We start from the raw sequence: 24,548 nt of genomic DNA on the forward strand, positions 1-24,548 counted from the left end.
TTAGTGCTGGACAAAGCAAATTATTCAGAATGTATCAATGTATCAGTATGTACAGCAAATTAGAAAAGGAGCAGATTCGAAAATATGATAAAATAAAATAATAATAAATAATTGAAAGCAGTAAAATTAGGAATAAAAGCCTGTCTGTAATAGAAGCCTGTCCCTCCCATCATTATTTGAGATTTCATGAATACAAGTTTTGCACTTAGTTTAAATAAAAGCATCAGCACTATTTAATGTGAAAAATTAGCAGCATGTAAATACTATCTTGTAAAAATGCTTTTTCAACAATATTTCATATCATATGTATATTCGTTTTGTATTAGTTATAGTATAGTGATTGATTTTATATTATATAGGTGGAGGCTTCAGTTAAGCTTTCTGCCTCTTACTGCACTGTAATATTATTTATGTTATGTTTTTATATTTTTCAATTGTGCAAATAAAATAAAATAAACTAAAACTATGCAGCATCACAACCAAGTTACAATAATAGTACATTTAGAAAAAGTACACTGCTGTGGCATTTATGAGACATGTTAGATCTACTTTTAGGGAGCAGTGTCATTCAACCAGAGTTAAACAATGATAGTACTAATAATGTGTACTTGGATAAAGCATTTAGAGCCTCACCTGAGCCCATGACTGCACAGATGAGGATCATAGAGTTGTACTTGATCTCTGGTGCACTCCTCTCGTCTGACAGCAGCTTGTGAAGCACCGACACCAGGTTGGCTCCGACAAAGTCCTTCTCAGCTGCCACTGAAAAGCAGAAAGAAAAGAATTCACAGAGGGACTGTGCTAAACCTGCAGTAATGAGACCAAGTGATAAAAAGGAGACAAAGAATTCAGGCTCATTGTCCAAACTCCTTCACAGTTGCCAAAGTGTAAAACTATAAATAAACAGAACTGAATTCATTTCTATTTAGGTTAATTCATTTGGACTCTTACCCAAATCCAGCGCTGCTATGAGACCCAAAGCCACCAGAGCTTCATTCTGCATAATCATATGCTCACTAGTTGCCATGGTAACTAGGTGCTTGACTCCTCCTCCCTGGATGACAGTTCTGACAACCTCCTGAAAAAAAAGAAAGAAAAGAAAACACTGTGATGTACTCTCAGAATGAATAACCATTGAGCATTCAGTACAAGCATGTTCTGGACAACATGGCTACTAATGTTAGCACACTGACCACTCCTACTGTTACACAGTAGCACACACACACACACACACACACACACACACACACACACACACACACACACACACACACACACACACACACACACACACACACACACACACACACACACACACACACACACACACACACACACACACACACACACACACACGGAGTTCTGCAGCCGGCTCGCCATCTGTCGGATCTATTTTTTTTTTTTTCCTGAGTGAATTTGCCAGAAAACAGACTGACAATCTATTACATGATGGAGACCTAAAGGATGTATTATTTATAATAAATGTTTATCTGATTCTGATTAATCATAAAACGCATCCCATGCTTGCCAACCCCTTCGATCGGTCATAATGTCCGGCACAATTTGTATTGTATTAAAATAGGCTAAATTAAATTTCCACTGATCCACCTATAAGTGAATCTTCATGTTTATGAACGTGTAGCTGAGCCGTTACTCTTGCTTCTCTTTGTGTGAACACCATTTATGGATTAAAGCAAAATATTTTGTTAGATAAAACATTTTTAAATTTTTACATCCATCTTCTCTCAATACATTTTGATTTTAAAATAGCTCGGTATGGAGTAATTAAAAAAATGTTTGGATCACAAGAGTCTGTAACAATCCTACACAACCATAAATTCATAGTGTTTTGGAAAGTCACGGTGACCTTTGACCACCAAATTCTTATCAGTTCATCCAGTCCAGTCTAAGTGGATGTTTATGCATAATTTCAGATGTTCCTGAGATATCGCGTTCATGAGAATGGACCTGACGGACAGACAGGATGTTGTGCCACTGTCGGCTGTATTGACCAAAATAAGTATTCTGTTTCCAATCACCATCACCATCACTGCCTGACATTATGAATTCCGCAGCATACTCTTTGGATATTTTACTGGAGCACTTTGTTGTTTCAGAAAATGATCCATTTTGTGTCACTGCATCCGAGGAAGCCTTAGCTAGCTAACAGTGGCAAAAACATGTTGGTCTACCTGATGTGTCAGGATTGGTCATTGAAATTATGCATTTTTTTTTAAAATGTTTTTTTCTATTCATGTAAATTCTTGAGCACATTTACATAATTAAAAATAACGAGGTCTGTATTTTTACCCAAACAATGAATTGAATCGAATCAACAGTAGGAGGAACAGGAATGTTTAACGGATACTGAGGACCTAAAGACTGTATTCTGTGTCGGACCTTGGACTTGCTGTGTCGAATGAGGGCCGACAGGAGCCTGTTGGACTCGCCCATCACCCCTGCATGATCTTTGGCTTCACACCACTCCACTAGCCTCTCCACTAGCTTCCCATTGGTTCCCAGCTGGTCTGCGGCTTCAGCTGAAACGAAACACAAACACAACACAACTGTCACCAAAGTTCAGTGAAAACATTAAGTTTGTTCCTTCTGATAATTTGTACCCAAATATTTTTATATATATATATATATAAAGATAATATATAATAATTTCACTTTGATCATGAAGGCTTTCTTCATAAGAAACCATCTGTCCAGTGTCAAGTCTTGAACAGCAGTCACAATATTTGTGTGTCTTCATGACTCAGAATTGTGGCTGAAGAGGATCTTTTGATTATCACAACAAAGCTTAAACAGAGCTGACTGAGAACGACTCATGATTTGCTTGAATCATCTTTTACAGGGACAAAGATAGAAAAAGTCATCAAATCTCTACCTTGTGTATCGATGAGCATGCGTAACGTCCCCAGGAGTTTAAACTGGACTGGAGGCATCTCTGATTGCAAAAACTTCAACACCACGTCTGCTACTCCGGCTGCCAGCATCTTGGATTTGTTTACCACTGGAGAGAGGAAACAAGGCACATGAGACACAGAAGCAATCAAGCAAAGATGTTCTTTGATATCAACTATTCTTTGTAGTTAGCAAACGTGTTTTATTTAATATTTCTTAACCAATGAATGGTTTTATCAACTGTTCAGAAGAAGAGCTGATTTAAAGCCGTGATATCTTGTTAGAAATTAACTGTACTTAGCTCAACCTTATGAAGCCATCTCTGGTACTCTTTTTGAGTACAATGAGCCCCCCCAAAAATACCAGGGAGCACTATTTTTTACAGAACCAGATACAGATCAATCATTAGATGGCTTTCTTACAGGAGGTAAGCGTCAGAAAAACACTGGCGGCGTAACAAACGACACAAAAATATGAAATATTTGCCTGCAAATATTTTGCATCAAAACTAGTTATACCGGCAGCGCTGCGTTTGGGACAGTTGCAGCACTTTTCAATAGAAGGTTCCAACAGATTCACACCGGCAGGATTCCTACTGTCCCAGAGCAGAGTCTGGCACTCGTCTGAAGTGAACCGTTGGATAACCCTAGCTACTCTAAGCTACTTTATTGAGTTTCCTTTAGGTGAAATGGTCTGAGTGAATTTGAGATATATCTAGGGCTTTTATTGTGAAAAGGTAAGAACGGAAGGAGTGGATCGGGTCCTCCGCTGCCTTTGTTAAGATTGAAAGGAGTAATAAAGTTTGCCATCTTGGTTTAGACTTCAGAGCCTCCATGTTGTTGTACACTATAGTGTAGGTTCTGAATATGTCCGTTCCATGTGGCGTTGTTTACCTGAGGGGGGACCGGAGGGTGGGTCATTAGTGTATAATCCCCCTGACGCTAAGAATCCAGTTTCTGGTTAGTTTAAAATGGGTCATTCATATCTACACGATTCTACATTAGCCCAAAACAGACATCTGGATGTAGATTTTTATTTTTATTTTTAAACATGCCTTTTGAGATCCCCATACTACCCCCATTGATATAAATGGAGTGGACAAAATAACAGAAACACCTGTCAGTATAATAGGTAGCAGACATACTGACACACAGACCCAGTGAAGAACAATGGTACCATGACCGGCTCAATGAGACTGAGTACCATTTGTACCCAGTCAGACGGGTCCTGGTTCAGGTCTTTTACTAGGAACGCAGTGGACCTTTGAAGACCTCTAGATGACATAGGTCCCTGGTGTGTGTGTGTGTGTGTGTGTGTGTGTGTGTGTGTGTGTGTGTGTGTGTGTGTGTGTGTGTGTGTGTGTGTGTGTGTGTGTGTGTAAGTTCCTCACCGGGTATTGCCAGGTTGCGCAGGGCACTCAGTGCTGCGTGCTGAACGGTGACGTTGCCTTCCTCAACGTGCCGATCCAACAGCTCCAGAAGCTTCTGCACGATGCCAGTGTCCACCATGTGGATGCAGTTCCCATCTACACCCAGATATAAAAGCAAGAGTGGATACCTCAATGTTGTGTCAGATCCTGACCAGTGCTCGGTCTCACAGTTCAATTACTGTTACATTTCTTTATTTAAACATCCTGAATGTGGTTTCATTGTCCGATCTCTATTGACCAATTTCTCTTTGCCGAAACACATCCCTCTCTCATCTGACAAGATTAAATGACGAAGACCACTTGAACTGCGTCTATGACTAAATGCATATATAATATATTTCTTACTGGTACACTACTGCTATTCCCCTCGTTCTAACAGGGATGCTTAACGTTTTGGTCATTAGCTTTCCTCTCATCTGGCAACAATGTTGAGTCAGACTTACCGTTGCGAGCAAAATTGGCGATGGCCAGAGCCCCAGCGAGCTGCAGCTGGTGGTTGTGAGATGGAATCCAGGACAAGACCCTCTGGAAGACGCTGCCCTTTCCTCCCTCAAACAGCTTCTGCATGGACTCATCTACACAACAGAGGGAAGACAGGTCACTGTACGCTGCTAGTGAATAGGTCTCTGACTCATAGAAAACGTTTAGTCATTCTGTGTTATACAGGAAGCAAGGGCTTAATTTAACACTGGGGACGGAGGGACATGTCCCCTTCTCTTTTATTGCTTTGTGCTGTCTTACTCAAGTGACTGTGAACATTGTCCTCTGGCCATCAAAATCCACCAAACGTCTGTTACAAACTACATTCAGTGTCTGCATAGGAACAAAGAGGACTGACAGAATGTCGTCCACTATCTTCCAGCATTAGTGGGACATGTGAACTATTTTACTGCCTAATCTCTTATAGATGTGTGAACTGGGTCGTTCCAGTATGTATATTTATAACATACCAAGTTCAGGTTTAATCCACTGCAATGAAATATTTACCTAAAGGTTGAATTATTGATACTGAAGATCAGTGCTGGGCTGAAGACTGTGTGCATCTACAATTTGTTTGTTGCATTTTCTGTTCATGAACTGCGTCGCTTAGGTGATGATGATGACCTTGTATCCATCCTGCAACAGTAATCTACGAGTTTGAAGTAAGAATTAATGTTTTATGTCACACAAAGTTCTTTTGAAGTTTAGATCCTGAGGGAATAGGAATATGGCTGTGCATACAGTATGCTCTGGAACTGGATACATATGCTTTTTACCCCTTTTAACTCAATCTAAAAAATAAAATTTTCTGTACATTTTATGAGAGAACACATCAACCTAACCAAGTTGCCCTGAGGTGTTTACCTCCCAGCAGCAGGAGAACCATGAGGTCTGAGGCGGTCTTCAGCTGGGCGATGTCCTCCTCCCTCTCTCCGTCGACAGTCTGAGCCACCACCTCCAGGAGACACTCCACCAGGCCTGCCTCCACCAGCTGGAGCTTTATCACATCTGGCAGAGGGGAAGCAGGAGGAGACATTAAGAGCAGACCTCAGCAAGCAGTCCGAAACACGCTGCTGCTGCAATGCAGTGGTGCATCATATATGCATCGCATGATGCAGTAAGCCCACATGGGACTGATCCCGACCCAGCGCACCATGCACAGCATGTGAAGCACATGTAGTTTTTAACCAAATACACACAAACAGGAAAATGTGGATAAATGTGCACCATAATGCCAATAGTAGATATCATTGAAATGAACAGTTGGTGGAGCTGATTCTAAGTCACATGTCATAAACCACTGCAACAGAGTAGGGAACAAGGAGATGAGGTCATTATAAAAGCTCAAACGTGATCAACATATAGCATTTATGTTTAATTCATGTATCAATTTGGGGTGACGTCTCATCATCCAACAGATCTGATGTTTTTGTCTGCTACTATTTTTCTGTCTCTTCGTTGAAGCGGAAGCTTTCAAGGACGTTTAGGTCCATGGTTTTTATACTTCATGATTTATTCGCCAAGACTGTTTGTCTTTGTCGCATTCTGCTTTAAGATTTTTTTTGTAATTGCTGGGTTTCCATCCAGCTGTCTTTATGTGCACATTTTAAACAGGTGGAGGGACCCACACATATAGTAGATATCAACCAGTGGTTTGAGTGTCGCAGTTTACCTGACTATTACCATTTTATACTACTTTATACTTCTACCCCACTTCATCACAGGAACATATTGTACATTTTTACTGCAATACTTTTACAGCTAAAGTTACTAATAAGATTAACTTTTTACATACAAAACATACAACCATTTTGTAATACCTAATTCATTGTCGTACTTCAAACTGTATATTAAGTTCTGGAACGTTTGTCGGAGAAACGAGATGCTTGACGAGATCCCCAGGGGCTCTGAAAACTTTTCCAGATTTTCAAATTTTTTAGAAACCAAACAATTCATTGAAAAAAGAGTGTGCAGATGAATTGATAGGAAAGTTACAGTCCTATACCAGTAAAAACCTGTTGTCCCTTCTTTACGTCTGCCTGCACTTTTTCAAGTGATTTTGCAATTTTCCATTGATGTTAACTTCTATATATCATCCTTGCCTTAACATCATACCTCTTACTTCTTCACATAGCTGCTCAATTGTTGTCTCTCTAGACATGTAATGAACGAGATGCAGTGTGACAAAGGAAGGAGATGGAGAGGGAGTGAGTTTCTCTCGAGTAAAGCAGGACGCTGTCCTTGAGGTTGACAATGTAGAAGAATCCTCACTCAAACACTCACGCACAAAGAAATGTTTGAAAAAGAGCAGCTGAGCAATGACTATAGCTGTGTTCTATGACTTTGCAGTTAGCAGCTGGTCTGGAAAGCATGACTCACACTGAGATAATAATTCACTATAGAGTAGGAGGAGATGAGAGAACACTGCAGTCTATCAGTATATTATTTTTGAAATCTTTGCACGTCCCATACAGTGCATAATGTATTTTGTAGAACTTAATGATATTTAAAAAAAAAAAAAAAAAAGATCAAAGAAATTGACACATTACCATTTTCTGCAAGTGGAGCCAGAACCTCAAAAATCATCTCCTTCTTCTCGTGCTCCGACTGCTTCTGGAAAAGACGCACCAGCTCCTCAGCAATATTGGTGGAGGCAAACTGCTCTTTGCTGGACTCTAAAGGGGAAGAGGGGAGTACCACGGCATGTCATGAAAGAGAAGAAATCCTTTACCCTACATGGACATTTTATGTGCATTATATTGAGGTTAAGGGTTACTTACTAACTGTGAGCCATGCAAATTAAAACTGACATCACAATAAATCAAAAGGTAGTCAAAACACAGCGAATTTCAAATTTATTGTCACCATTCAGTTATTCCTGAAATAATTAATCCTGAGTAGGGATGAGTATCGTTAGGATTTTATCATTAATGGTACTCTTTTGGATTCTGCTTATATATTTGGTTTCTTATTGATACTCTAACAGGTTCTTTTTGATTATTTTAAAAGAAAAAAAGAGACAATTAATTAGAAAATAATCAACATTTCTTAATTATTCTTGTATTGTAAACAATTATCTAAGTGATTAGCTTCTTGTATTGTAAACAATTATCTAAGTGATTAGCTTTCATGGCATAGCCTTTTCTTCTGATCAAACTAGCGTTACCTGCAGTGGACGAGGATGGGCTGTGATCTCCAAACAGTAGAAAACTGGTCATTTCTGCAGATTGATGTTCTGCTTGTGGAACAAATGTAGTGATACATAGCTAGTATTACCTCTCTTACTTGAGAGGGTTTCATTGTATTTTACTAATTTGGATCCAGTTTAGAGCCTGGCTTTGGGGGGCATCCCTATTCCTGTGTGGGCCTGTTTATTTGTGTTTGATTGATTAAAAACTCCTCCACTCAGACTATGGTGCGCAGATTCTGGCAGACCAAAATGAAATATATAGCCAGTTAATTAGTGTAATTATAAGATTAAAAGGTGTAGCTAGATGTTAAGGATACTTTTCACCAGTTTGGAATGGTTGGTAGGTGTGTTAAGCTTTGCTAAACGGCTGCTTAGGTATACTCACCAAGCTCAGCCAAATTCCCGAAGGCAATCAGACACATTTCTGTCAGGGCTGTGTTGTGGGAATGGATGCCTAGCAGCTTCACCAGAGTGGGAATAACACCCATACTGATCAGCTGAGCTTGTAGGGAATCTGCAAAACAAAACAGAGATACAGAAAGACGGGCAGTGGATCTGTTGTTCTAAACATGATGTGGAGCTCAGGAAGTCAGGAAGAAAGACATTAGAGTTAAGCTGATTTGCTATACTTTATTAAACAGTGACTATTTGTATTCATCCTATATTAAAAGATGATTTTCAAAATCATTTGAGCACTTTTGAGAGGAATAACACACCCTTATTCTCAAACAGAAAAGATGAATTAATAACAAAATAAAAAACCTTTAGCCAATGCAATACACTTAAGGGTTTGGTTGCTACATCCATTAGACATGGTCACACCAGAAAGTGGTTCAACAAATTAACTTTCTGTACTTTCTCTCTACTTTTCTGTTTCCGTGATGATGCCGTTGGTCAGCTTTTACCGCCGTCTCAGCGCAGTGCAGAGCGACCGGCCAGTCTATGTTAACAAAATCCAGAGGAGCTGGATGACAACACAGAGGGAGACTGACTTCATTCTCTGCTCAGAGAGACTCCATTATAGCTTTACTTAGATAATAGTTGATTGCTGCTATATTAACATAAGATAAAATAAGATACACTTTATTGTCCTGCAGGGAAATTTGTCTTGAGCTCCAATTATCAATGCTTTGAATTTGGAATTTAGCACCTTCATTTTCATAAAATCTCATAAACATAAATCCCATTTTTCACACGTAAGATCAATCAAAACTACATTTAAACCCTTGAAAAGATGAACTATTATTCGATGCAGGTTTTTATGTGAATTCTGCATTCAATAGTGGTTCAACCACAGCCAGTTGTCAAGGCCCTTTACACACCACAGTAAGTAAACATGCATTTGCCATTTGACTGTAAAATAAATAAAAGTGGTAGAGCTATTAGATGTGCCTGGACAGCAAAAAGGAAAGTATTTAGATTTAGTAAAAAAAACAGAGAGAATGAATCAATGGTGGAGAAAGACAAGAGTGGGAAGATGAGCAGAACAGATGAGAGAAGAAACGAGTCCACTCAAAATCTCAAGAATACTCACAAAGAGCTTTTAGATACTTATTGAATGTCAATCTGAATTTATAGTAGCAGGACATGCCGGTCCTTAATTCCATGTAAAAGTAAAAAGTTAAAGAGCCACTTAGACGGATGCTAAATGTGTTGTTTGAACATCAATCATCAGAGACAGCCATTATCAGGCAACTAATGCTTATTATAAAATCTTATTTGATTGCACTTCTTGTCCTATAGTTTTACTATAATGCCACTGCTGTGTTGTATTTCTACTTATTGCTACAACTATTTCCTGTCGGGTGAGCCTTGAGATATTGAATATGCTATTTGGTTTTACAAATGCACTTGACTTGAGTAGACCACTAATTCAAAAGGACGAGAAGGAAGCATTAGCATTCTCGGAGATGCTAACAGTACAAAATAGCACTAGTGTGTACTTTTAAATGATATGTAAAATCATGATTGATCATGCATAGTAATTCAAGATCATATTAGGTATTGTATGGTTGTCTTTTATTTGCTTCACGTAAATCATCATTATGGGCATATATCTCTGCTGTTGGGTATAAAAACATTGCAGTACTGAAGCGAAACAGATGTCGCCATTACAAAGTTACCAGCCTGCACTGCCAAGTAAATGTCCCGCCTAGAAATGATCACAGTCCTTTAGAAAACTAATTGAATGGATTATATTTTAACATGCTATATTTGGAATTCAGAGCATATTTATGATTGAGGGATTGCCTCAAAATGGCTCTCAACATGGTGATGGCTGAGCTGGCAGCCAGCAGATAACGGCGCTAAAAGTTACACGACGACAGTGTGAGACGGAACGGCGTTATAAGCTGAAACGGCCATATGAGTGCAGAGCAAGTAGGAGGGACACACACACGCACACGCGCTGCAAATAGACGCTGCCATATTAATGCTCTGAATTAAATAATGTTACACCTTTCATTCTGATAGCATGACACAAAACCTTGCATCCCCCAGCCAAACAGATCCAACTAATATCCAGTGCCAAAAGACACTTGGCAGGAGGTCCGATCCGTCAGATCACATTACTTGCTTCGGTCAACAAGTCTTGTTGTCACAAAGACACAAACTGCAGCATAGACCAGAAAGATGTATGCAGGGATACAGTGGAGGGGGAATTCAACTTTCTCATGTTAAGTCATATTAATGATCACAGTAAGCCAATAGAAAGAAATGCAGATACTGCAAACTTAAAATCTGGGTCCAATTACTTCAATCTATACTCTTCCTACAAATCTTGTTTGTTTCTGTTTAAAAACTTTACAAAACTAAAAAGATCAGGTGTCCCCTTACTTTCAATTCAATTGTGGCATTTCTAAAACATTTTTACACAAGTTGCTTTACGGGTTCATTAAAAAGGTCCTGCAACTAAAAGGGTAGGTCAACATTTTTATAAATTAGTTAAGTTAAGTTAGTTTCTTTCAAAAGGGGGGATTGTCAATCTCACGTTTTTCTGTTAAATACAGAGCAGTTAGCATGTGCTTAGCCTAGCTAGGACTCTGACTGTCCTACATTTAGAAAAATCACCTACCACCAATTTTGAAGCTCGCTGATTAACATGTTACCCGTTTTTTTAAACTGCACACGATCAGAACAAGACTAATAGTCTACAGGGATCAAAGTTGTTACAATTCATCATGAAGGGAACATGAATGTATGAACCCAAGTTCATGGCAATCCATCCAAAAGTGATAGCTTTATATAGAGATATTTCACTTTAAACCACAAACGTCAACTACAGGGGCAGAGCTATATAGCAAGCCATAAGGATACATGATCTGGGAACCATGAATGTCTGTAAAAACATTTGTGCCAGTCATCGATTAGTCTGCTGTCAAGCTAGACCGAAAGTCAAGGTGTCACCAGTCATTAGAATTCATCCCCTGGAGCCCAGGAATGTCTGTACAACATTTCATGGCAATCCACTCTATAGCTGCTGAAATATTTCAGCCTGAACCGAAGTGGTGGACTTGTGTTGCCATCCCTTGAGACACAATGCTAGAATGGCTAAACGTCAGGGAGAGGAACTAGTTAATGAATATGTTCTACTTCCTGATTCTATGTTTACAATATAACTTACTGGAGCAAGGAAGAGGGAGATATGTACTGCTACTCTGACAGCTGACTCTCAGCAAATATTAATAACTGCAGATTACCTCAGAGATGGAGTTGGAAAAGCAGCAGACAGCATGGTAGAAAAGATCAGGAGAGGGGTCAGGCCAAAACAGGAAAGCATAGAATGTTCAATGCAACCATACTGTCTTATGACAAAAAAAATGAGGCGACATCGTCTGTGTATAAGAAAGAGAACATCCGCTGATTAGTTGAGATTAGTTAACAGTTGTTCTTGGGGAGGATGGTCATTACCATTATCATTGCTATAGTTCATCAGCATGCCACAAAAGACAGTCAAGAGCTTCTCATTTTCCGGCTCAGTATTTTGGGAGAGGGATTTAATGTGTTCAGCTACTATCTGAGCCCCTCCTGCCAGGTCAACGGCACTCCTGCCCTCATCTGCAAAACAAAGAGGCCAGGACACAAATCAACCACAAAGAAACGGAAAAAAGTAAAGAAAAATAACCACAATCTGAAAACATACATATGAAAGCAATGTTAAGTAAGCAGTACAAAATATAAAAATGAATACAAACTAAGGATATAAGACATTACAAATATTTGTGTGGCAACATAAAGCTGTGCGTAATCAAGCCTCTGTTCATTCCCAGATCATCCTCCCTCGAAGGCAAGTGCACTTTACCTATCAAATCCATTACAAATAATTGTATTGGTTTTTTCTTTCATTTCTTTGATACAGTAAAGGAGATTGTCTCTCTTTGGGCATTGTCTTGTTAAAAGCTGCATAAGGAAGCGTTCTCAGTGTCCCTGCTACTTTAAGTCAGAAGAGAACAACAGAACTACAGCTAGTGTTGTGCTTTGATTAGCAACCTAATGAAATTGGTAACCTCCACACTTTAACAGACATTATAATTATGGCTTATTAGAAAATGTATGTGTGTGAGCTCATTATCCCTCTTCTACATACACATGGTATATATATATATATATATATATATATATATATAATCATAAAGCATTTATAATAAATCTTTTGCTCTTTGGAGTGAATTTTACAGATTGTTGTTCCTTTAAGAAGCACCTAAAAGAGTGCTCTTATTTAATTGTTCCATCAGTCAATTGCATTAATGCAGTCTTATTGTCATAAAACCTTTGAGTAGAGTTGATTATGCCCCTCAGCCAGGGTCTATGTCAGGGTGCTGGTAGGGTCGAACCTTATTAGAAGTAGTGGATTTCTTCTTTGTCATAGAGGACTCCGCAGACTGTATATAGGAAATGTACATAGTCAACATTATCACCTATTGGTTTATGGACTGCAGTTTTGTAGCCTCGAGTTCGGCATGTTGGTCGTCGCCATCTTGGTTTTTTTTGCAACCAGGAGACACACAAGCAAGTTTTTTAGCAACTAAAGGTTACTATTTATTTTCATGAAGTGAACAGAAAACTCCCAGAACTGCAACACAGTGGTAGCGACCTGTCAATCACAAGGTAACCCCGACTTAAAGAATACCAATACCTTTATGGTCCATTTGACTCTAAATGGACCATCATTTACTAAATGAACATCATGCTGTGTTGAAGAAGACTTGAAACTAGAGATTGAGACCATAAACTCATGTTTACAATGTTTACTGAGGGAATAGATCAAGAGAGAAGTAGAGTCATACAGAGAGTTCTATACAACCAGAGGAGTCGCCACCCGGTGGACATTATTAAATAAAGAAATATTTGTATAGCCCAAATCAACAAATCAGAGGGCTTTACAATCCGTACAACATACAACATCCTGTTTCCCTCCTGTTTCCTTGAACCCTCACATTGGATAAGGAAAACTTCCCCAAAAAAAGGAAAAAACCTCAGGGAGGGCAAGTGAGGAGGGATTCCTCTCCCAGGATGAACAGAAGGGCAATGTGTACAGAATGAAAAACATGATGAAGAAAGAAGATTAGAAAGAATGCAAGTCACTTCCAAATTGGCTTCACTTTTCAGAGTCGGAGGTTGAAGCCTGCTATACTCTAGCAAGGAACCAAGAGACGTCATGGGAGTTTGCCGATCCAGTCTACACTTGCTTTGTGGACTGGCAGACGGTTTATTGACTCTGTCCGGAAATGTGTTCTGTGGAAATGTTGGGTTCCAGGGCTGTTGATACGAACCATCCAGTCCTCGTATAAGCACAGCAAGAGTCGGGTATGTCAGATTTAGTGGTTGTTGGACACGGCAAAGGAAATTGTATCTACCCACAGCCAATGCTTGGAAAATATCAAGTTTGTTGGTATCTCCTTTTTTCTGAGTCAGTTTTGCAGGCTTTATGAACACGTGACCTCCAGGAAGCTCTTTGACAGTTTGAGTATGAAGGGATGGGATGAGAGTCAGCCAAAACCTATAGTACTCTGGCAGAAAACAGTGATCGCTGCAGGTTGGGAACAAGTTGATGTCCCAAGTGAAGGAGTTCAAGTTTCCTGGGATTCTGTTCCAGAGTGAGGCTTAATGGGGCGTGAGTTCAACAGATGCAACACTTGTTCTGGACCATCATGGTGAAGAGTGAGCAGAGCATGAAAGCAAAGCTCTAAATTTGCCTCGCTAATGGTTATGGGGTTGCATCTGAAAATTTTTTGAACATAATGAAAGAGAACCGAGGACAATCATACAAATTCTCTCATCCCTTTTAGTGTGGACAAAGACATGCAACACAGCCTTCAAAGAGAAAATATCCTAAAGTGAGCGCTATAATCCCTGTGTGTACGAGTCATCACGTCCAGGCTAGAAAGACATAGTTGGAGGAAGATCAGGGAGGCAGTGGGACATAGTCAGTAGGCTATGATCAGAGTAGAACCACTGCTCCATCACATTGAGTGGTCACTTGAGGTGTTTGGGCAACAGAGAAGACCCTTAACCTCATTCCTATTAGTCTCATTAATAAAGATGTACTACAAAAGTATGTCTGAATATACCTGATCAACTTCTTAAAACTCAAAGAAAACAATTTGAGACATTAACATACATATTTTCTTTTTATGTGATCGAAAGTATATGAGAAATTAAAAAGTGATAGTGAATTCATAATTTAGTCATTTTCTTGTATGTAATGTACTGTGCCATTGGGTGAGTTACCTCAATGTTTTGACTCACTTCATGTGAGGGTATTGTTGTCACACACACACACACACACACACACACACACACACACACACACACACACACACACACACACACACACACACACACACACACACACACACACACACACACACACACACACACACACACACACACACACACACACACACACACACACACACACACACACACACACATTTTTCTCAGTAAATATGTTTCTAAAGGTGCTATTGACATGAAATTTTCACCAGATGTCGGTAACAACCCAAGTAATCCATATACAAAGAAAACCAAACAAATAAGTTCAGAAATTAAGTTATGTGTAATAAAATGGAATGACACAGGGAAAAAGTATTGAACACGCTTACTGAAATGTATTTAATACTTCGTACAAAAGCCTTTGTTGGTAATGACAGCTTCAAGACGCCTCCTGTATGGAGAAACTAGTCGCATGCATTGCTCAGGTGTGATTTTGGCCCATTCTTCCACACAAACAGTCTTCAAATCTTGAAGGTTCCGTGGGCCTCTTCTATGAACTCTGATCTTTAGTTCTTTCCATAGATTTTCTATTGGATTCAAGTCAGGTGATTGGCTGGGCCATTCTAGCAGCTTTATTTTCTTTCTCTGAAACCAATTGAGAGTTTCCTTGACTGTGTGTTTGGGATCATTGTCTTGCTGAAATGTCCACCCTCGTTTCATCTTCATCATCCTGGTAGATGGCAGCAGATTTTTTCAAGAATGTCTCACATTTTTCCATTCATCCTTCCCTCAATTATATGAAGATTACCAGTGCTGTATGCTGAAAAACAGCCCCACACCATGATGTTCCCACCTCCAAACTTCACTGTTGGTATGGTGTTTTTGGGGTGATGTGCAGTGCCATTTGACCTCCAAACATGGTGTGTATTATGGCATCCAAAGAGTTCAATTTTGGTCTCATCTGACCAGACTATATTCTCCCAGTATTTCACAGGCTTGTCTAAATGTTGTGCAAACTTTAAACTAGCTTCAACATGCTTTTTCTTCAGCAATGGAGTCTTGCGTGGTGAGAGTGCATACAGGCCACACCGGTTGAGTGCATTACCTATTGTTTTCTTTGAAACAATTGTACCTGCTAATTCCAGGTCTTTCTGAAGATCTCCACAAGTGGTCCTTGGCTCTTGGACAACTCTTCTGATAATTCTTTTCACTCCTCTGTCAGAAATCTTGCGAGGAGCACCTGGTCGTGGCCGGTTTATGGTGAAATGATGTTCTTTCCACTTCCGGATTATGGCCCCAACAGTGCTCACTGGAACATTCAGAAGTTTAGAAATCCTTCTGTAACCAATGCCATCAGTATGTTTTGCAACAATAAGGTTGCGAAGGTCTTGAGAGAGCTCTTTGCTTTTACCCATCATGAGATGTTTCTTGTGTGACACCTTGGTAATGAGACACCTTTTTATAGGCCATCAGCTGGGACTGAACCAGCTGATATTAATTTGCACTGACAAGGGGCAGGATTGATTTCTAATTACTGATAGATTTCAGCTGGTGTCTTGGCTTTCCATGCCTTTTTGCACCTCCCTTTCTTCATGTGTTCAATACTTTTTCCCTGTGTCATTCCATTTTATTATACATAACTTAATTTCTGAACTTATTTGTTTGGGTTTCTTTAGAAATATATTTACTGAGAAAAATGGTGACGTGTTCAATACTTATTTTACCCGCTGTATGTATGTATGTGTTTATATATATATATATATACAGGTGTATATATATATATATATATATACATATGTCATATATATGAATATATATATATATATATATATATAGGATAAACTATAGCACAACTAGCTGTATAAATATATATCAGGCTTAGAGTCTATATATATATATATATATATGATGGAATTTCTTATAGCGGACATCTCAGAAGGTATATGCTAGCAGCACAGGTGTTGAACTGCATGTGATAAAACCATGCCCCCCTACAATGTCAAATCCGACCGAATTCCACAGATTGCCAGCTTTTCAACAAGAGGACAAACTATGCAGCACAACTGACAGCTGTGATTAAAGCCTCTAAAGCTGGCTGTAGAATCAGGCTTAGAGTCTGCTGCTCCTCCCTGAGGTCAAAACTCAAATACTCCACTGCTGAATTCACTGATGGAATTTCTTAAAGCGGACATCTCAGAAGGTGCCACATGTAGCATTTTCAAACACAAATCAGTACCATAGTAATACAAACTGTGATACTTAAGTTAATAGTTGGCCCATCACTAAGCAAATGAAAACGTGAAGCATGGTTTTTGTCACACGTGGGTCTTCAATAAACCCTTAATTTATCCTTGCTTTAAAAACACAATTACCAAATGTATGTCTTAACTTTGTTTGCATTAAGAAATAAAGTTATTCCATCAGCCATGTCCAATAATATTGTTACCTCATGTATAAATGTATTTTGAAGGCTTTTAGTTTTCAAATGACCAGGTACTGGGAAGGTTTAATGTGTAATGTGATAGTCATTAGAAGCTACATGATGCAAGTTTCAGCTTAAGAACAAAGTAAAGACACTGAAATGCTATGTGTGAAACACCGGGAACGTAAGCATAAGTCAAAATCTTGCTCAGATTTGTAGCTTCTCCCAGGTGAATCACAAAATACCAAACTCGGTTTAAGGTATTCAGAAAAAGCGCCACCATCTCGTAAGTAGGTATTATAGTCACAATTTTAAAAACAAAAAGGGATCCAATTCAAAATTATTATTCAAATGATGCTGATTTTTGGGGGGATAAATTACCATGGACTAATATATCATACCAGACTCCCAAACATGATATCAAAAAAATCTGTATTGGCCAAGATATAGTATACATTCTAACATATATCAAGCGAGGTATGAATGGAATTAACTCCCCTCTGCAGGTTACTTCACAAAATAGCGTGGCTAGTTTCAAATATCATGAAAAAAAAGCATCTTCAGAAAAGAGGCTGAAAATTTTGTCTGCTTTAGTTTTTGTCATTATTACTATAGTACTCCTTACTGTATGCTCAGGATATGAAAATCGTGAAATCTTTCAAATTTGTTATGTCTAAATAAACAAAGAATTTGCCTCGCTGTCAGTAGAAATTCAATAACCACATAAATTTGCATACAATTCAAGCATTAACTGCAGTGCCCTCTATGCAGATGCAGTAAATGGGCTCTGCTTAATTAGAGCGAAGCAAAACTGTCTTAAATGCAAAGCTATCACTCTGTTAAAGGTCTGTGTGGCTGAAACGCCTGGTTAATCATCAAAGCTTTCAAAAGCAAAATCAGTTTTATGACTTATTTTCAGTTTGCTGTGTGATGGCAATGACAAGGACTGTAAGGGATTCAGTGCTCCCTGTGCATAGCAAACTCCTACTTACGGCTGTCGTAACAGATGTTGCCAAGCGCTCGGCCAGTCTGCAGTAGAACCTCCTGGTCGGCGGAGTTTAACAGCTGAATAAGAGGAGGGATGAGGCCGGCTTCCACGCAGGGACTCCGCATGAACTCTGAGAGAGGGAGAGGCATCGGGTGACGGGTCAGTACAGAACGGTCTCAAAGTAAAACGGGCTCGGGGAAGTTAAGAGCGTCAAACTGCTATATTACTCACATGTCTCCTATAACTTAACTCATAGTATCTGCAGTACATGTAGTGATCACATGATCACGATATGCAGTGCATTGAACAAATAAGGAAATGTGAAAGTCATTAAAAATATACACTCTTTCAAAACTGATATTATCAATTACTACATTGTTCCTGACAATCCTTATCTATGTAGGCACATAAAAAAATAAAAATAAAGAAAAACGGAGGATCAAACCTCAAGAAGTCTCAATCGAAGCAAAAGTTATTTTGTGAATCCTCATCAAAGACAGAACTGGTGCTTGGGTCGGCTCATTCAAAATGTGATATTTAAGAGGGAAAAATATATATCGAAGAAATGATATTGATGCGACATGTTTAACCAATAATTCTCCACTTCAAGTTAAAGGGATAGTTTGGATGTTTTGAAGTCTGCTTGTATGAGCTACTACTTCATAGTCAGTGTATTACTACAGTAGATGGAGTTTGGAGAAACAGAGTACCAGCACGGGAGCAAAGCAATGTAGTGCATTGGCAGTGAAACCCCTTTTAGAAACCTTGGTAAAACACAAGTTAAAATGACTGTTTTCGTCAATGGAGCCTGGTGACTTTGAAGAGAGCATGGATAACAGCTTCAGAACCCCCCGTCGGAAAGGGCTGTCTGATGGTAATGTAAAGGGGTGAAAATAATGTAAATATAACAAACACTTACACTGATGTTGTTATTTTTGAAGGGGCTAAAATATGTGTTGCTATAGTAGGACATTGCTTTGCTCCCGTGCTGGTAACCGGTTTCCATCCCAGCCAACCGGATCCTGAGCCAATAAATATATCCGTGACTACTACAGTTATTAGTCACTGGAATGTCGTCTTTCCCACTGAAGGCAAAATCCAGATATTACCGGGGAAGGAAGCTTATGATACTCACCACCTAACCGTAGCATCTTGATAGCTACCAGCACTGCTAAAATGTGATGGTTTAAAACAAGGGATACATGAGGGGATGAGAGACAAAGAATGAGGCAATAACTCACTTGAGTCACTGACAAAGAAACTGTTTACAATTCCCAGTTATTCTCAGATTCACCATGTTCTGTATGTCAAAGGATTTCTCAGAAGTCACCACGCTGTGATCAGCTATCCATTTGGGAAATCATGTTGCATCATCAGGCTTTGAGTGGGGATGAGACACAATTCTCTGCTATGGTGGTGATTTGTGACGTGTTTTTACATTCAATCTGGCCTGGTGCATCTTTAAACAATCCCGTCAGTTCAGACTGTCAGACACAGAGGGAGTCGTCTTGAGCCCACAGTCACTTGGCTTGCTCGCAGACATTTCCGGAAGCCGTGACAGATAAATGCCAGCGGGTTGTTGCCAAGCTTGGCACACTGCTGTGGAGAAGCCTAATCATTAGCTGCCGTCTCGCAAGCTGCTAAAAAGCCGTTCATTATCCTAACCTTTCTCGCCCCGGGTTCTATTCACGTCAACTTCCTCCCACCTTTAAAAGCTTCTCCTGTGCTCGCATAGAGACATTATATTAAACTGAAGCTCTCCGACACTGCAGTTATGCAACATTTGAGTCCTTACACAATAACCTCACAGTTGGTCACAGCTTAGCCGGCAAATGGCCCGTCAATCAAACATGCTCCTGTATGAGTCTTCAAATATTTTAATCCATAGAAATGTTCTAGAATATCTATGAATAACATGGTCTCCACAATCCCACCAAAAGATGTATTTATTATGAAAAACAAAAAGGATGAGTGTAACGGAAGTGTAAAATTTGAATACTGACGAATGGAGGAACAGAAAGTCGGGATGTTTCTGGGTGGATGGGCTTGGAAAACGAAACCTCACCATTTTTGGCCACTTCAGCTATGATGTTGGCTACTTTAGGGGTGCAGGAGGACTGGGGGCTTAGCAGGGTGGGGAGCAGGGTGAGAACGCCCACCTCCTGGATCTTTACACTGGCCTCCGTGTCTGCAGAAGAAATAGAGAGAATGAATTTCAATCACATTGAAGGGATAGTTATCCTACAGTATAAGTAGTAAACAGACAGGAGTACCAGCACGGGAGCAAAGTCATGTACTGCTTGTACAAAGTCATGTAAAAATGATCCGTTTAAGTGTACGCTTAATTGAGAATATTTTCCGATGAGAACTGAATGGGAAACTTATCTTTACTGTTTTTGTCAACGGAGTCTTGTGTCTTTTGAAGAGACCATGGAATAGTTTAACTTTCAGTTCAATTTCCCGTCTGATAAAGCAGTGAAAATATTCTTTCTGAACCTAGCAAACACTTAGATCCAGACAGTACATACATATAATACAGTTTAGGTAGCCAGACTGACACTGGATTTTTGAAGCTGATACTGAGAATTGAAATAAATCGGATAATGATATATTTGAATATATATTGTTTTATTTTCTTGCATCAACAAAGAACATTCATCAGTTTGTTTTTTTTAATTGTGACCAATACCTATATACTGAATTGGATATTTCTATAGTGTAAAACAAAATTATGTAATTGAGACACTGCTTCTATACTACATGTACCATTATTTATATAGCAGAAATAAGCTAATGTCAACCAATATATTGTCAATATGAGGTTGCAATTCACTATACATGTTTAGCTTGACTCATTCATGGTCACAAAGAGCACAGTTTAAAAAGGTTGGAAGAAAATATCTATTTTAATTCATGTCAGATCGTGGAAACAGTGCCTGAGTAGCAGTGGTAGAATGTAATAAAGATATGTAGAATCAGATGCAGATATCTAATGGGGATGTCAGTCTGTCGGTGAACGACTATTGGAATAATTGTCATGAAATGTAGTTCAGACATCTGTGTCCCCCTCAGGATAGATACTTAAAACTGTGGTGATGACTTTTTCTCTTTTTGCCCACGAATTTGGGCTTATGATCAAATACCTGCCAAACTAATTACATTCCCATCAGCTTCAGATGTACTTTGGGTTTACTGTTTATTAGTAAATGTTAGCATGCTAACATGCTAAAATGGAGATGGTAAACATTACACCTGCTAAACAGGTTATCGTTGTAATGTGAGCATGTTAACATACTTGTGTTAGCATTTAGCTCAAAACTCCATCTTTTTGTATGTTATGTTAAATGGTGGCCAGATCAGACATCAACACACCAGTGTGGTATCTTCATGTACTGGCGTCCTGTGAATTCTGTGTCATTTAAAGCTGTGTTTCTATTGGTTGAGTTGAAGACGTTGGTCGTAGCAGCAGTCACAAGCGCTCACAGACAGAATTTGGTTGTGTAATTTCTGACCCTGTTGACATTAATGCTAGCTGGATATAATCTATAAAATGAGTTACTGACCAAATGAATCAGAGGGTTTCAATCCGATGATGTTTTTACTTACATTTCAATACTACAGAGAAAATGAAATCATTTTTTTCCTGGGAAACTTATAAAAAAGGAAGTGATGAATAAACAACACAGTAGGTGTTAATCGGGCTCTACTCACTGTTGTTGGCGAGTGCTTTCAGCAGGCAGTCCAGACAGCTCTCCACGCTGTCAGTGGCGCTGTCAGTGGACGCAAGCTTTAGTTTCTCCAAGGCGTCACTTAGGTTGTCTAGAAAACAGAGATGTTTAATGAACAAAGGCTGGAATGCAGAAAGCAATGAGAGATCTGGTGCGAGTCAGTCTCAGTGTGGACTGGTCTTTAGACTGCAAAACAGATTTAGCTTTGAACCAGATACTTCAGCCTTTGTATTTGATATTAATATGCTGCCAGCCACAATTACTCACTAACCTCTTCAGAAAAATCCATCAAAGTCAAATTCAAAGTGGCATTTAGGTGACGTGGTTACCTAAATGCCACTAGGTGGACGTAGTTACTGCATGTGCTGAATGTATTTCAATGTGAAACTGCTGCAGGAACAGGGTGAACACAGCGAGCACAAGCAACCGACAAATGGCTGAGTGGTAACATGATAGAGAGAGGTTCATCCAAATCTCATTGGCAACCACTAAAATATGCACCACAATATGGGATGGCAAATATCAAAACCGCCACCCAAAATATTTTTTATATTTGTTCCATTAGTGATATTTAAAACTGCTATTACATTACATTACATTACAGTCATTTAGCAGACGCTTTTATCCAAAGCGACTTACAATAAGTTTATTCAACATAGGTATTCATGAGAACTACTAGTCACCAGAAGTCATAAGTGCATCTCCTTTCTTAAACAACAACAACTACAGGCTGGACCGGAACCAGACCATCGATTGAATATAAGAAGTGGACATAGCCACCATGATGTAACCTATTGGTTTGTGGACTGTCGTTTTGAAGCCTCGAGTTCAGCAATTTGGCAGTCACCATCTTGCTTTTTTGCAACCATTAGTGACAGAAGAGGGTGGAGCTTAGTACAACCAAACAAAATAAGACATTTTAAGGCGACCAAAATGTTACAACTAACTTTCTACGAATGGAAAACACTCTGCGAAAGGGTTAAAAGGTCTAGGAATAAAACACATGCAACTCGGACATCGCCGCGGTAAAGACCTGTCAATCACAAGGTAGCCCCGCCCTAAAGCATACCCTGCTTTGCACTAAGGTTGAAAAGTTGAATATCTTGTAAACAATTTGATTCAGCTGGCAAAATAGTATTTATTTAAATGCAGATTTTGAGGGTTCTCCAGTTGTTGAAGCATTCAAAAACTAATTGGCTGTCCATTTAAAAAGGCATACGAGACATATGATTCTACAAATGATAATATTAAACTTTTTTGCTTTTACCATATCATTTATTTGTCGCAGTTGGGTTCTCAGTTGTATTGCAATGAACTAATATCATGTCCTTCGGACTTCTGTATTCAATAAAAATGAGAGAAAAAAACAAACAACCAAAAACCCTTTGGACTAGTCCATCTTGAAATGAAAAAGCCTACGCGATGGCGACACTTTGACCCCACACGATGCAGCCATATACTGGTCTTGTTCTCTTTACTCAATTATGAGAATTACAAGTCATCATCATCTAATACACTGCCAACCATGTTAACCACAGATACTGAAACAATGATCTATAACTGCTGCACGCCCATGCCATCCTTCCTGTTATTCTTATTTATCAGTGAAATAACAAATCACAGATTGTCTATTACCTCATAACAATATACAGTGACTCTGTGCTTATTGACAGTCTTGAGAGCTTTTTTCTGAAAGGTTTATTATGCATTTTGAGATATTTTACAACTGCTCTCCTGCTCATTCTCTGGGTCTATAACGCTCTGTTTTTGGATGCATAATTACTCACAGCCTACGGTCTACATTCTCAGCAAAATCTGATTAGGACTGACCTGTCGGGTTCTGTCCAAAACGCACTCTAAGAGGCTGACACACTACTTTTTGCTCTATTTTATTGACCACCAAAAGAGAAAAGGATTTATTCTGATTATCTGAAATGCTAAGAAGCGATCAATAACAGTGAGAACTGCCATTCCAGCATTGTGCCAACAAACCAGGTAATGGTATGTTGCATAAGGATTGCAGACACTGTTGCAGTGACCTGGTTGTTTCCGACGTTGCTCGTGCACTGCACAACCCACACATCCCTCCTCCATGATAGATGCCCTGATATCAAGTGACAACATGAGTGATCCAGCCTGGGATTAGACCTTACGAAATACCTCATACACTGTCAAACAAATATTGCTCTATAAGCCACTCAGGGATGTCACATGTGGGAACTGTTTTTTGTTTTTTTTTTACATGTGATAGATGGAGAGGAAACATAAAGTGAATAAACAGTATGTTTTTTAAAGTCAATTTGTATTCAATTCCATTCATATATAGATATGACTACTACACTGCAAAAGCAACAGTAATCAGAGTGCCCATGATCAATAAGCAGCACGAACAGTTACATTTAGAGAGCAGTGCAGCATAAACAGCAACGCGGAGTGGGGCTGCTGGATCCTATTGCATAACAGCTGTGGAGATGGAGGAGTGCCATCTACATCATCAACAGCACTGCCATTTCAGGGGGATGCACGTTCATTTGGGCAACCGGGACCTTCGAGCCATTTCACATCCCCGCTGAATCCCCACCGAGGCAGAGCGAGGGCTCCACGAATCCATCACCTTCTCAGAGCTAGCGTTGGAAACCAATGGGAAACCATCGCCGCCACTGAGAGGCGGATAGTGCGCGGAGAGA

At 39.4% G+C, this 24,548-nt stretch overlaps 1 protein-coding gene across 2 annotated transcripts in view; it reads right to left on the minus strand.

Annotated features, from left to right (window-relative positions):
• rap1gds1 (RAP1, GTP-GDP dissociation stimulator 1) overlaps positions 1-24,548 on the minus strand; it is a 28,458-nt gene that overhangs the window by 3,286 nt on the left and 624 nt on the right. Inside the window, exons 2-14 of one of the 2 annotated variants that reach the window (XM_054600985.1) lie at positions 21,845-21,952; positions 20,199-20,321; positions 18,138-18,263; positions 11,919-12,065; positions 8,395-8,523; positions 7,369-7,494; positions 5,684-5,827; positions 4,783-4,914; positions 4,301-4,435; positions 2,894-3,019; positions 2,401-2,540; positions 952-1,078; positions 634-762 (exon numbers count right to left, since the gene is read on the minus strand). In XM_054600985.1, coding sequence (XP_054456960.1) covers positions 634-762; positions 952-1,078; positions 2,401-2,540; positions 2,894-3,019; positions 4,301-4,435; positions 4,783-4,914; positions 5,684-5,827; positions 7,369-7,494; positions 8,395-8,523; positions 11,919-12,065; positions 18,138-18,263; positions 20,199-20,321; positions 21,845-21,952 — 1,692 coding nt within the window. The remainder of the gene's footprint in view (positions 1-633; positions 763-951; positions 1,079-2,400; positions 2,541-2,893; positions 3,020-4,300; positions 4,436-4,782; positions 4,915-5,683; positions 5,828-7,368; positions 7,495-8,394; positions 8,524-11,918; positions 12,066-18,137; positions 18,264-20,198; positions 20,322-21,844; positions 21,953-24,548) is intronic. The other variant, XM_054600986.1, reaches the window with a different exon arrangement.

Source organism: Anoplopoma fimbria, chromosome 7, assembly GCF_027596085.1.
Source record: "Anoplopoma fimbria isolate UVic2021 breed Golden Eagle Sablefish chromosome 7, Afim_UVic_2022, whole genome shotgun sequence".
NCBI lineage: Eukaryota > Metazoa > Chordata > Actinopteri > Perciformes > Anoplopomatidae > Anoplopoma > Anoplopoma fimbria.